The sequence below is a fragment of the Electrona antarctica genome (assembly GCF_951216825.1).
Source record: "Electrona antarctica genome assembly, chromosome: 5".
NCBI lineage: Eukaryota > Metazoa > Chordata > Actinopteri > Myctophiformes > Myctophidae > Electrona > Electrona antarctica.
In genome coordinates this window covers 54,969,991-54,984,736 of record NC_136810.1, presented here as the reverse complement: position 1 = coordinate 54,984,736, position 14,746 = coordinate 54,969,991, and the positions used below count along the sequence as shown (strand labels likewise).

Genomic DNA, 14,746 nt, shown 5'->3' with positions numbered 1-14,746 from the left:
AATAGGCCTATAATTCATTTGAATTGTGTGGCATTAATCATTCGTGCATAGTGTACAGTGCACGGCAAACCTATATAATATAGCTTAATCTTTACATCTCTACAAAAGCACGATTGATAGGCTACCGCTCACCCGTTGGATATGGTATGTGGAGCTGTAAGGTGACTTTTGAGTACTCGTCGTGAACGATTGAAAGTCGGGAACGATGCAAGTTGAAAATGCATCATTCATGCCCCACCATTATGCAAACCCGTTGTAGGCTACCCGTTGCCAGAGTACCCGTTGCACCCATCTGTCCATCAGTGTTCCTTCATGCGGTCCGTGTCAGGCATGCCTAAATATGGAGTCCAGGCTAGTCTATGCCAGTTGCGATATTGAGGGGGGCAGAAAACAGCCCGGTCACGTGGTTCACGTACTCGCGCGAGCCCATAGACTGCAATGCATTCCGTAAACTTCCGGTTGTCCCCATTCAATACTTCCGGTTGTCCCCATTCAATAGGAGTCTATGTAGAAGAGCCGCCATTGGACTGGACCCATGAAGTGAACGGTGTTTGCGTAACTCTCTTACTCTATGGCTCTGGTCTATGCCAGAGCTCCTGTCTATGCCGTCAGTAGCCTACTATGACATCATATTGATGACATCACTGTGTATAGGGATTTGAGGTTTTATCGATGTATTTTGGAGATCCACGACTACTTTGGGTGCATGCCAAGTTTAAAATCTTTCGGTCCCATATGCTCATGATGACATCCGGATCTCCATATATGGGCGGGTAGGGTAGGATCAGTGATTCTGGTTCTTGTAAACTTCCTATCCGACCGACTCGATGCCAGGCACCTCGGGTCGTCGGCAAATGTGGTTGCAACCAGACTAGTAAATACCCAACTTTTAATTATAGAGCAACCCCAAAAGGTTATTATTTATTATTCCGCCCCTTGTGACGTCATGTGGGTCCATCATCATCATACATCGTCATCATACTGTAGGTGTTTAGCGCTACTCGAGCCCACACTGTTTCTTCAGGAACTGTATTTTCTAGTTGTGGTTTCTTCAGGAACTGTATGTTCTAGTTGTGGCGGGCACGAGTAGCCGCAAACCACGACTCGCATCGGTGCAACCATGCACACTTTGTTTAATGATGTACGATGATAAGAGCGCCCCTCACTTCACACGGGTGTGATTTTTGCCCCTCCTAAATACAGCTTTTGTCCCCACAAAATGTCCGCAACACAAACATTAAATGCCATTGACAATGAAGGGAAAATGTACGTCATCTTGTCCCCACATATGTCTCATATTTGCCATCGACAATGAAAGGAAATTAGGTCAAAGGTCTGCCAAATATGACGTAAAATGTCTGTAACACAAACATTAAATGCCATTGACAATGAAGGGAAAATGTACGTCATCTTGTCCCCACACGTCTCATATTTTCCACTGACAATGAAAGGATAAATTAGGTCAAACGTCCGCCAAATATGATGTAAATTTGTGCAACAGGCATTCTGATTATTGGCCAGTATGAGATGATTCATGATGATGTACGATGCTAAGAGCGCCCCTCACTTCACACGGGTGTGATTTCTTTTCTTCTTCTTTTTTTACAATTATTTAATTTCACATTCAATACTATTGCACAAGTTTCTCTCTTTTTGTTCTTAGTTGAACAGGCCTTTTCTGTCACAGGATAGTGTAAAACTGCAAATGTGCTGCTAACACACTCTCCAGCAAAGCACGGTGGTCTCTGTTTCCACCTAGTGGACAAATGTGTTATTATTTATCAAACTTAAATTGTGACTATTATTTTGTATTTCTTGCTTCTTTCCTAATTTGGACACGACAGCACGGAGCAGCCAGGATCAAGGCCATGAAATTAAAGGCAACACCTTTGACATTAAGGTACAGGTAAGCATTAAGAAAATGTGTTATTAAGAACCTTTTTATAATCGTGTTCCTTCCCAGGCGGCAGGCGCCCCATCTTGTTGCATCTGTCTCGAGGAGGAGGGAGCCCCGTGCGGCGCTAGGCCTCCCCTGAGCAGACGGCCCGGCCTCACGCTTCACCTGCTTCAGTCAACGGCACGCTGGGAACACCACCAGGTCTCCCCGGACGCCCCGAGAGCCGAGGCAGCGATAGCATGTTGACAGTGTCACACATGAACTGCCAGGGCAGCCTCTCCTCCCCCGTGCCAGCTCAATCAGTGAAATTCCTCCAGCCTAGCTTCAGCTGTTATCGCTGTTGGAGACAGGCCTTTTTTTTGGTCTCCGTCCCTTAATAGTGCTGAGCACCACCTTGACTGGCTGTCTCTCTATTATCATCAATAAATGCCTAATTTTGCGACGGAGTGGGCTTTTATAGGCTATAAATTAAGCTTTACTTCCAAAACAGATAACTGCCCATGCAGCAGTTCTCAAAATACAGGGGGGTTGTGTGAGAAGTTAGAACAAGATATATTGTGTGATTGATATTGTAAGGTTTATTGAACAGGATTTCTGTTTTAGTGTGTAATAGGGGTACATGTTGGGGAGGTCAATGGAGCAGGAAATATGCTGGCTTTCCACCATTGGAAAGCCATGGGGGAAGACTGTTGAGGCCAGGTGGAGCGATGGGTTGCCACATGGAAGCCAGAGCTTGGACGGCTTGGACCATGGCCTTTAGCTTGAAATGTCCTGGGGTTTGTGGACAAAAGCTTTTTAATAAAATGATGCTATATGGCGAATATTATACTGCATAATAACTGTAAGGCCTATACCAACAATTCTAAACAGATATAATTATGATAGTAATAATCTTCTAATTAATAATTGTAGTAGTGTCCACAAAAGTTGAGGCCTGTCAAATTTGAGGACGGAAATTGGTGCTGTGATTGGACGGACAAATTACCATGTATGGTGGCGAAATTGCCACTGTGATTGGCTGAAGGTGTTTTTGATTGATTGATTGATTGATTTATTAACAGTTTGCAGAATTACAGTACATTTCAAGTACAACTCAATACAAAAAACTGTTAACAGTGAGTGGACGACACCATAAAGCATTACACTTGTTTACAATAGGGCCCACCATTTTCAATTCATCAAAAATGTGCCATTCTGTGCGCACAGATAGACACTAGGTGGTGCTAGAGCACCTGTCCTTTTACCCTCTGGACAGTGTACACTTACAGTATGTGGCCCATGGCGACCAATCGATCAATTCTGGATTAAAAGCTTCTCTAATAATCTAATAATGTATGGCCCAAAATATATAAATCTCACACTATTGAGGCAACCGGCGGTTACATACGCCGCACAAGGTGCCCTTTTTTCACACGTCCAATAGGCCACTGTTCCTCTGCACCCCTCCTCCAATCACAGGCAGGCTTCTGTGTCGTGATAATGAAATAATGTATAGCCGCACACTAGCTGTGCCAATGCCAAAAGTTTTATTGTGTACACCAGGGGTGGGCAACTGGCGGCCCGGGGGCCACATGTGGCCCCCACCTTCACTTAATGCGGCCCGCAGGTTATTATCAGAATACTGATATAGTATTGATTTCAGCTGTTACAATTCCAAACATGCAAACATGACCCGCTTTAATTATACCTAATGACTAGTATTAAATGACTAGTATACTTAATGACTAGTATTACATGACTAGTATTAAAATGTTATTGTATTTTTGTGTCCAGTGTATTTGTATTTAGTTCATAAAGTTATCATAACTAAAAGCATTTGAAAATCAATAGGTTACTTTTCAGGATTCTAATAAAAACAAAGCAGAAAATACAATATTCAATTCAAATATAGCAAAAATAGCCGATCTACAAGCTCAAAACGCGTCGCACTTTGAGCTTGTAGATCGGCTATTTTTGCTACGACAGTAATATGCAACGCGGCCCCTCTGGAGTGAGTGTGGAAATATATTGGCCCTCTCCATCGTCAAAGTTGCCCACCCCTGGTGTACACAGAGATGAGACCAACGTTTCGGACAGACAAACGGCTTTCTCCAGGGTTTCTGTGTCGTCCCTCCGCCTCCTCCTCCTCCTCTACTGCCTCTCCTCCCGGCAGCACCTCCCTCTCCTCCAGCGAGGAGGGGGAGGGGGGAGGCCATGGTGGGGCGGGGGAGCGTTGCCGCTCCCGTTGAGGATGTTGTCGGCGGCGTTCTCCGTCTCCTCGACTGTCATGTCACCGTGCGTCCGCCAGCTCCACCTTCGTCACCTCGATGAAGGTAGGGGTCGGAGAAATGACCCAGACCCTCTGATATCAGCACAGCTTCCACCAGCGCTGCCGTGTGACAGTGAAGTCGCACTATAGTCTGCCCAGCAGGGGGAGGGTAATGTGAGTGACACCGGCCGCTGAGCTCTCTGATTGCACACTCTGGGGGTGGGGCTAACACTTGGCAGTGCCCGACTGCTCTCGTGACTGTCGCCGTACCACCGTGCTACCATAGAGTTATATATAATCCAGCGCCATCTAATAGAAGAGTTGCAGAAAACAGCACGGTCACGTGGTTCATGTACTCGCGCGAGCCCATGGACTCCAATGCACTCCGGAAAACATCCAGTTGTTCCCATGCTCAATAGAAGTCTGTAGGAGAGCCGCCATTGGACTGGCCCCATGAAGTGAACGGAGTTTGCGTAACTCTGTCTTACTCTATGGCTCTGATATAATCTAGAGACCTAGAGACAGCTATTCATGTTGCTCAGTGGCGTTTGAAGCGGCCGGAAGTCTGTCCGAAGTACCACTTTTGATGCACTTTTGCGTCATGAGATCACTGAACGTCGGTCCATGTCCACGAACGTCTCGGAACATCCTGCAGTTCCAGCTTTGGCCAGCAGGGTATTGGCGGCTTCAACGTTGGCCAGCCGCTCTAGGGGGCCTGCACCGCTACTGAAGGTCTTTGAGTTTTGCCAGGTGGTCCGTCCTGTTGGCGAACACACAGCGAACGGAGGACAGCAGCGGCGGCCCGGCGTCGCCCCCGTCCCGTCGGCTCAACGTGACGACGAAGCGGCCGATGCCGGTGTTGGGGCAGGGAGCGAACGCCTGGTGCGTCTTCAGCCCCGGCGGCAGAGAGCAGTGCAGGTCCTCCACGAGGTGCCTGACGGCCACGCGGATGTACGCGCCGTGGCTCACCACCAGGGCGTGGACCCGCGTGCCACACAGCCCGTCGTCGGGGAGGCCGGCGGGGAGGACCACGTCGTCGGGGCAAGGATCGGGGTTAGGGTGGTCCGCCGCGGCTCCCGCTGCTACCTCTGGCGCGGCGGTGTCGCCACGTCCCGTGTCCCAGCCGTGCTCGTCGACCAACCGTCGGAACAAGACTCTGAGGAACTTCTCAAATCGCAGCCTCACCTGGTCCAAGGTCTCTCCTCCCGGGGGGGTGTAGTCTCGACACGACTGGCCGGCGGCGTTGGCCATGTTCTTCAGGTCTTCTATTCGGCGTCCTTCGGCTACGCCAAAAGCCCTCTCTCTGAGTAAAGGGTCCAGAAACATCTCCGTGTCAGAGCAGTGAGCATTGTTCCTCAGGATGGCCTCGGCGGTCTGGCGGGCCCGCTGAAGGTCGCTGACGAGCACGTTGTGGAAGCGGAGGTCTCTGAGGTGCTGTCCCGCTGCCTCCGCCTGTTGGAGTCCAGTTTCCGACAGCACCGTGTCCACGCCTTCACCTTGTATCAGCTTGTCTCTGTTGTGCTGTGTCTCTCCATGCCGGACAAATGTCAGGCTGAAGGTAAACATGTTCACCCAGTTGGGGTTGGGTGACTGACTGAGTGCCGTACAGTGTACTTCCTGTTTGGGGGTCATTGGCGACGTCACTCATGATGTCATGACGACTGTCGCGCCGTCAACCGACCAATCGCATTCGTAATCCTAGGCTTCTAGCCTGGGAAGCATTCCTTTTTTGTTGTATGATCTGGTCGGAAGCGGATGATAATGTTACAGGTCTGACGTGGAATACACCAGCCACTGTATCATATTTAATTATTTTGATTTATTTCTGAAAAACAGAAGAAAGGGCACACTGTTTACTCTGCTGCACACTTGCACAGAACACCACGTTGTCTTCAAACTAGCATCTGAAGTATTCACTTCCTGTTTAGCTGTGAGTGTGGTGTGTGTTTTCAGATAATACATTACCATCCATGAATTAAAGCTGCTATAAGCAATAATATGTCAATTTTAATTACCTTTTTATTTATTTTTTATTATGTATTCAGACAGCCAGCAATGGTTAGAACGCTCCCAAAAAAATGTAGTCTCTGTGACACATCTAGGGGCCGCAATCTGCATTCAAAGATGTTCCTAGAAGCTTTGTCATTGGTCGAAAAAAACCCGGTCGCAATGAGTAACCAATCAGGAAGCAGACAGGTAAATCGACCAATGACAAAGCTTCTAGGAAAATCTTTGAATGCAGATTGGGGCCCCTAGATGTGTCACAGAGACTACATTTTTGGGGAGCGTTCTACCCATTGCTGTCTGTCTGAATACCAAAGAAAATAAAAATAAAAAGGTCATTAAATGTTTGACATATTATTGCTTATAGCAGCTTTAATAACCACATTAAAGAAAAAAACAAGATAAACCTCATTAAAGATGACCCAAACATTCTTAAGTAGTATAAATAGTAGTAGTAGTATATTCAGTATAACTCTTAGCCATAACAATCATAACATTTTAACATCTCTATTTTAAACTCATCCCCTCATGGATTTAACCTTCTCACATTTCCACAGACAAATTATGCATTTTCCTTTTCATTCACATCAGTAGGCTACCTCCATATTAATGTATTAACTCAGTGGACTACCAGTATCAATACAATTACAATACAGACACATTCTGATCACATTGATCATTCCTACAATCATGTTGCATCAAACTACTCCTGAACTGAAACAGATAAACAGACTGTCCTATTTTCTATTAGGCCTACACTATTCTACCTTTCTCCCTTGCTGGAATCATTACATTTACCTGAAAAACAGAAGAAAAGGGCACACTGTTGTCTCCCCAAACTAGCATCTGAAGTATTCACTTCCTGTTTAGCTGTGAGTGTGGTGTGTAGCTGCTAGTGTAGTTCCCTGCAGCGTAGGCACCCCCTACTGTCAGGAGGTTGTTAGGACCTCTCCATTAGTGAACAGTTTATTCTTCTACTCAATTTAATTCTCAATAGCTCAATTCAATTCTCAATTAAATTCAGAGTGCTACAATAACTTGCGTCATGTTGTAGTCCCTGATTTTGATTTGTAGTCATCAGGCAGGCAAACCACAAACCGGAATAAGAAGGAGGAAAGCAGGCTCCTAGGTAAATGGTAAATGGTGCATTTATATAGCACCTTTATCCAAGGCGCTTTACAGTGCATTACATTCACCCATTCACACACACATTCATACACCGATGGCAACGGAAACCATGCAAGGCACCAACCAGCACATCGGGAGCAATTAGGGGTTCAGTGTCTTGCTCAAGGACACTTCGACACTAACTCTGGGGGAGCCCGGGTTCGAACTGGCAACCTTGTGGTTACCATCCAGGCACTCTACCCCTGAGCCACCGCCGCCCGACTAAGCTACTAAGCTTCCAACTCAGGTGCTTGTTATTGCATAGACCACTAATAAAAACATATCAGCATATCATAACACGGCTATATTAAGATTTTTTTAAGGCTGAATCATCATTAATTCATATCATAATTTACTGATAGACTGACCATTTTCATTTCAGTCCACAATCAATAACCTTGGTGTCCGGGTAGCTCAGTCGGTATAGAGCTCTCGCCTTTGGACCACAAGTTCATGGGTTCGATCCCGGGCACCGCCAACTCAGCGCCAACTCAGCACTGGGAGTGGGAGCTGAGTGGTAGGTGTGGCGCTCCACCTCAGCAATCCATCTCTCAGGGGTCTAGGGGACAGCTAGACTCCCGCGTGTTACCGGCTGAAACCGACAATAAGCCACCCCCGACCCGACCTCTTTGATTCATTCCTGATATTCTCAATAACAACATCAGTTTCATAATACACTATATTATGTGTTGTTGGATAATGTGTGAAATAGGTCAGTAAGTCATATCTTGTTATAATAAATCATAATTATTCTCTTTTGCCAAATTGTGCGATAAATACAAGGAAAAATACGTAGCCTAATATTTTGAACGTGTGTTTGCATCTGTATGTTGTTTCTTTTTTTGTTGTTGTTTTTTAACCTTTTTTTCCCTTTTCAAGCAATGGTGAACTGATCCAACACTAGATGGAGTGCTACGTCAGTCACATTAAGGTTCTTTCTTTCTGGCACGCTCCTGGCTGTCTCTTTCCATTCTGTACTTACTATAGGCTGTCTCTTTCCATTCTGTACTTACTATAGGCTGTCTCTTTCCATTCTGTGCTTACTATAGACTGTCTCTTTCCATTCTGTACTTACTATAGGCTGTCTCTTTCCATTCTGTACTTACTATAGGCTGTCTCTTTCCATTCTGTACTTACTATAGGCTGTCTCTTTCCATTCTGTACTTACTATAGGCTGTCTCTTTCCATTCTGTACTTACTATAGGCTGTCTCTTTCCATTCTGTACTTACTATAGACTGTCTCTTTCCATTCTGTGCTTACTATAGGCTGTCTCTTTCCATTCTGTACTTACTATAGGCTGTCTCTTTCCATTCTGTACTTACTATAGGCTGTCTCTTTCCATTCTGTACTTACTATAGGCTGTCTCTTTCCATTCTGTGCTTACTATAGGCTGTCTCTTTCATTCTGTGCTTACTATAGGCTGTCTCTTTCCATTCTGTACTTACTATAGGCTGTCTCTTTCCATTCTGTACTTACTATAGGCTGTCTCTTTCCATTCTGTACTTACTATAGGCTGTCTCTTTCCATTCTGTACTTACTATAGGCTGTCTCTTTCCATTCTGTACTTACTATAGGCTGTCTCTTTCCATTCTGTACTTACTATAGGCTGTCTCTTCCATTCTGTGCTTACTATAGGCTGTCTCTTTCCATTCTGTACTTACTATAGGCTGTCTCTTTCCATTCTGTACTTACTATAGGCTGTCTCTTTCCATTCTGTGCTTACTATAGGCTGTCTCTTTCCATTCTGTACTTACTATAGGCTGTCTCTTTCCATTCTGTACTTACTATAGGCTGTCTCTTTCCATTCTGTACTTACTATAGGCTGTCTCTTTCCATTCTGTACTTACTATAGGCTGTCTCCTTCCATTCTGTACTTACTATAGGCTGTCTCTTTCCATTCTGTACTTACTATAGGCTGTCTCTTTCCATTCTGTACTTACTATAGGCTGTCTCTTTCCATTCTGTACTTACTATAGGCTGTCTCTTTCCATTCTGTACTTACTATAGGCTGTCTCCTTCCATTCTGTACTTACTATAGGCTGTCTCTTTCCATTCTGTACTTACTATAGGCTGTCTCCTTCCATTCTGTACTTACTATAGGCTGTCTCTTTCCATTCTGTGCTTACTATAGGCTGTCTCCTTCCATTCTGTACTTACTATAGGCTGTCTCTTTCCATTCTGTACTTACTATAGGCTGTCTCTTTCATTCTGTACTTACTATAGGCTGTCTCTTTCATTCTGTACTTACTATAGGCTGTCTCTTTCATTCTGTACTTACTATAGACTGTCTCTTTCCATTCTGTACTTACTATAGACTGTCTCTTTCCATTCTGTACTTACTATAGGCTGTCTCTTTCCATTCTGTACTTACTATAGACTGTCTCTTTCCATTCTGTACTTACTATAGGCTGTCTCTTTCATTCTGTACTTACTATAGGCTGTCTCTTTCATTCTGTACTTACTATAGACTGTCTCTTTCATTCTGTACTTACTATAGGCTGTCTCTTTCATTCTGTACTTACTATAGGCTGTCTCTTTCATTCTGTACTTACTATAGACTGTCTCTTTCCATTCTGTACTTACTATAGGCTGTCTCTTTCATTCTGTGCTTACTATAGGCTGTCTCTTTCCATTCTGTACTTACTATAGGCTGTCTCTTTCCATTCTGTACTTACTATAGGCTGTCTCTTCCATTCTGTACTTACTATAGGCTGTCTCTTCCATTCTGTACTTACTATAGACTGTCTCTTCCATTCTGTGCTTACTATAGGCTGTCTCTTTCCATTCTGTATATATGTCTCTTCCATTCTGTGCTTACTATAGGCTGTCTCTTCCATTCTGTGCTTACTATAGGCTGTCTCGACTCTCTTTCCATTCTGTGTATATGTCTCTTCCATTCTGTGCTTACTATAGGCTGTCTCTTTCCATTCTGTGCTTACTATAGGCTGTCTCTTTCATTCTGTACTTACTATAGGCTGTCTCTTTCCATTCTGTGCTTACTATAGGCTGTCTCTTTCCATTCTGTACTTACTATAGGCTGTCTCTTCCATTCTGTACTTACTATAGGCTGTCTCTTCCATTCTGTACTTACTATAGGCTGTCTCTTTCCATTCTGTACTTACTATAGGCTGTCTCTTTCCATTCTGTACTTATTATAGGCTGTCTCTTTCCATTCTGTACTTACTATAGGCTGTCTCCTTCCATTCTGTACTTACTATAGGCTGTCTCTTTCCATTCTGTACTTACTATAGGCTGTCTCTTTCCATTCTGTACTTACTATAGGCTGTCTCTTTCCATTCTGTACTTACTATAGGCTGTCTCTTTCCATTCTGTACTTACTATATCGTCTGTGTGAATCACTCAAGACTACATACATACCATCAACAGTGGTGTAAATTACATTTACTTAATTACTGTACTTAAATACAATTTTGAAGTTACTTGAGTATTTACAATTTCCAATACTTTTACTTCTACCCCAATAGGCCTACATCTTGGATCCAAATATTGTACTTTTACTCCACAACATTTATTTGAAAACCTTACTAGTTACTTTGTAGATTTTGATTATTATTACAAAACATACATTAACCACTTCAACCCTATATACATTTCGTCCATTTGAAAATAGTCAGTCTACAAGCTCACAATGCGCTGTGATGCGACGCATTGTGAGCTTGTAGATCTGCTATTTTCAAGAGAAAACATTTGAAAACTTGAAATGGGACATTCAGCACAATGAATACTTTTACTTTTTTGATGTCAATACTTTTGTACTTTCACTCAAGTACATTCTGAATTCCAGACTTTTACTTATAACAGAGTATTTCTACATTGCAGTATTGATACTTTTACTTAAATATAACATTGAATACTTTTCCACCACTGATGATCACACAACATTGTGATCATGTAAGCCTATATTCATATCGGAATGCAGAAATTGTTTAATAATTCATAGGTCTTCTAAATCGGATGGTGACCAACTGAGTGGTGTCATGTACAGTACAGTACTATTTACACTTGCTATTTGGTTAAAAATAAATCCAGTCACATTGGTGGTGCATAGTACGAATGGAAAGTTCGTTTCCAAAGAAAGCACTCTTTAAAAGTTACTATTAAGGTTTTAAAAGTACTATTGAAAACTATTTGTATTGTTGTTGGTACCATTTTCTCATTGTTATTGTGTCAGTGAAGACTCTGAGAGCACACAACTCAGTTCTATGTATAGTTCATGTCTTTGTGAAGATAAAAAAACACCCCTTTACGCCATCACACTAAAGAAACATAATCCCTCCTTCTCTCTCTTTCTCACTCTCTTTTTTTGTTCTTGTATAGGATGAATTCACACACACGCACGCACGCACGCACGCACGCACGCACGCACGCACACACACACACACACACGCACGTGCGCACGCACGCGCGCACGCACGCACGCACGCACGCACGCACGCACGCACGCACGCACGCACGCACGCACGCACGCACGCACGCACGCACGCACGCACGCACACACACACACACACACACACACACACACACACACACAGCTGGAGGCTAGGTTTTCAGCTCAGGTGTGCTCTGCCTGCCTCTCCAACATGCTGTGTCTTCTCCAGTCATTATGTAGTTGGGCGTGCAGTGAGTGAGGCTGCAGCAGAGACAGGTAGGCAATGGCTTCTGTTGGCTCTGCACTCATTCTTCAACTAATTGATTTAATCGATTTTTAAAAGGAATAATACTTTTGAATGAAATGACATTTCACTATTTTTGTGCGACACCGAAAATAAAGCTTATAATGAGGCTAATATGACTTAATGCTTAATAAAGTTAATAAGACTAATCCATTTAGTTCATTATGAGAAAAATAATATTTGATTTCTTCACGTTTATTTGCTAATTAAAAAAAAGAAAAGTATGCCTAAAAACTGATTGTTTTATTCGATTCATTGATGAAGTAATCAACACAATAATCGCTAAAGCTAATCGATAGTTGCAGCCTTAGATAATTCACTAAACTGTCAAATCCAGCATTAATTTTAGTCAGGGAATGTATACAATTGGAACCAAACAAACCTGGGTCCATGTGGTAACGTTTGTATTTGGTTAATTTTGTTAAAAATGATGATGATTTTACTCTGTACCCAACTTGACTTATTGGTTTTTAGCAGATTGACAACTATGCTAAACCATGTGGGTACAATTAAATGATCATTGCTGCTGGTGGTAATAGGTTAACTCCATCCTGAATGAGATAGCCTTATTTGGTGAAGCTGCTATAGTAACTGTAATGATGTAGGCTTACTGTAATTATCAGATATCGGCGAATTATCTGTTTGCTCTGGTTCAATAATGATTACATACTGCACATCCTTCACTTGCATTAAACTAAACAGCCTGGTAGAATAGCAGTTTTGCAATTTAGTTAAAAAAAAGGAACATTTTCATTCAAAATGAATTAAGTACTACTATATTAGTTTTGGTACCAGAGCATTCTTCTACCTCAATATGTTATGTTAAAACCCATTTTGGGCAGGAACCCCTTTTGGTGTTTTAAACATTATGTTATAATTTAGCTATTGAAAAATAGCAGATCTACAAGCTCATAGCGCGCCACCGAGTGGCGCGCTACGAGCTTGTAGGTCTGCTATTTTTGAAAAATCATGAAAATATTTATTTCAGAAAACTGGAGGATTTAGAAGAATTGTTTTAAATTTCGAGGTCAGGCCTAAATGGGTTAAAATAGTTATTGTTGGAGTTATATTGATTCTGAGTGCTTATCATCACAAAACTGTTTGGCTCTCACATTGTATGGCATAATAATGTTTTATGCGGTCCCTTTCAGATCAATATAATTCAATCTTGTGGGGTAAAAAAGTACTATAGTAGTAGTAGTAGTAGTAGTAGTAGTAGCCAATACCTGAAAGCTATACACAGGTAATGGTTCTGAACGTGTTATATCTATACACATCTGTTTAACCCATTTTGACCTGAGATCAGATTCTAAAAATGTCTTCTACATCCTGATGCGCGCTATGAGCTTGTAGATCTGCTATTTTTCAATAGCTAAATTATAACATAATGTTTAAAACACCAAAAGGGGTTCCCGCCCAAAATGTGTTAAAGCCGGTGACATCTTACAGTTATGTTCCGTCATATACAGTATGAAGATGCTGAAAGGCAGTGGTGGAAAGTAACTAAGTACATTTACTTAACGTAAGTACTGTACTTAAGTACAGTTTTGAGGAATTTGTACTTTACTTGAGTACTTCCAATTCCCAGTACTTTTTACTTCTACTCCACTACATCTCAGTGCCAAACATTTTACTTTTACTTCACTACAATTATTTGAAAACTTTAGTTACTAGTTACTTTGGAAATGTACATTTTCATTAAAAAAAAAACATACATTAACCAATTCAACAAATTTGAAAATAACCGATTCTATTTTCAAAAGATCTTGTACACATTTTGAACTTGTGAAACAGGACATTACGCAATATGAGTATACTTTTACTTTTAGGACTTTTGGTGTTTTTAAGCATTATGTTATGCTTTAGCTGTTGAAAAATAGCAGATCTACAAGCTTGGTGGCGTGCTACGAGCTTGTAGATCTGCTATTTTTGAAAAATGTGGCACAAATTGGGAATATATATTCTTTCAGAGCGAGCGTTTTTAACTCAAATCTTTGCTTTTGGGGGGGTCCCTGGAACAACATATTTTGAGATGGGGATCCGCGGCCAAATACATAATTCTGGGGCTCCTTAATGGAAAAGGTTTAGCACCACTGACATAGAAACATGGGTCTTTCAGAAAACTGTCAGGATTTAGAAGACATTCTAAGACACGGGACTTCTACTTGTAACGGAGTACATGTACATTGCAGTATTGACACTTTTCCTGCTGAAAGGTTTATTATCAACAAGAAGCAAAGCCTGATAAGAAGCGGTCTTGTACTTCTGCCTCTGTAGTGCAACTCACCACGACTGTTGTGGGATCATCAGTTGAACGTCAGCTGCAGGGCAACCAGAAGAAAATAAATACACCGCTGGAACACTTTCACACCAACGAGGTATGTGGAAAAAGCCCAGATGCAGCTCCCATACATACACCCTGCAGTCACAGAAACGGCATGTCCTCAATGAGGCCGTTTGTAATAAAAAAGTCACACCTGTGTGAAGTGAGGGGCGCTTTACCAACCCTTATCATCTACGCGATATCATATACATAACATCATATGCCGATTTGCTCAGTGACAGACAAAACAAACATTAATCTCTGTCCATTGTCAATGGACAGAGATTATGTATAGACAAGACAAACATTTGATTGATTGATTTATTGATTGATTGATTGATTGATTTAAATATTTATTAACAGTTTGCATAATTACAGTACATTTCAAGCACAGACTCAATACAAAGACTGT

At 42.4% G+C, this 14,746-nt stretch overlaps 1 protein-coding gene across 1 annotated transcript; it reads right to left on the bottom strand.

The window, feature by feature from the left end:
• Positions 1–4,727: 4,727 nt before the first annotated feature.
• On the bottom strand, positions 4,728–7,068 carry LOC306923121 (fructose-2,6-bisphosphatase TIGAR B-like). Its single transcript, XM_079501145.1, has 2 exons — positions 6,948–7,068; positions 4,728–5,970 (listed from the first exon to the last, which is right to left on the bottom strand). Exon 2 carries the CDS (start codon positions 5,775–5,777, stop codon positions 4,869–4,871), a length of 909 nt encoding a protein of 302 aa, XP_079357271.1. The 5' UTR covers positions 5,778–5,970; positions 6,948–7,068; the 3' UTR covers positions 4,728–4,868.
• Positions 7,069–14,746: the final 7,678 nt, after the last annotated feature.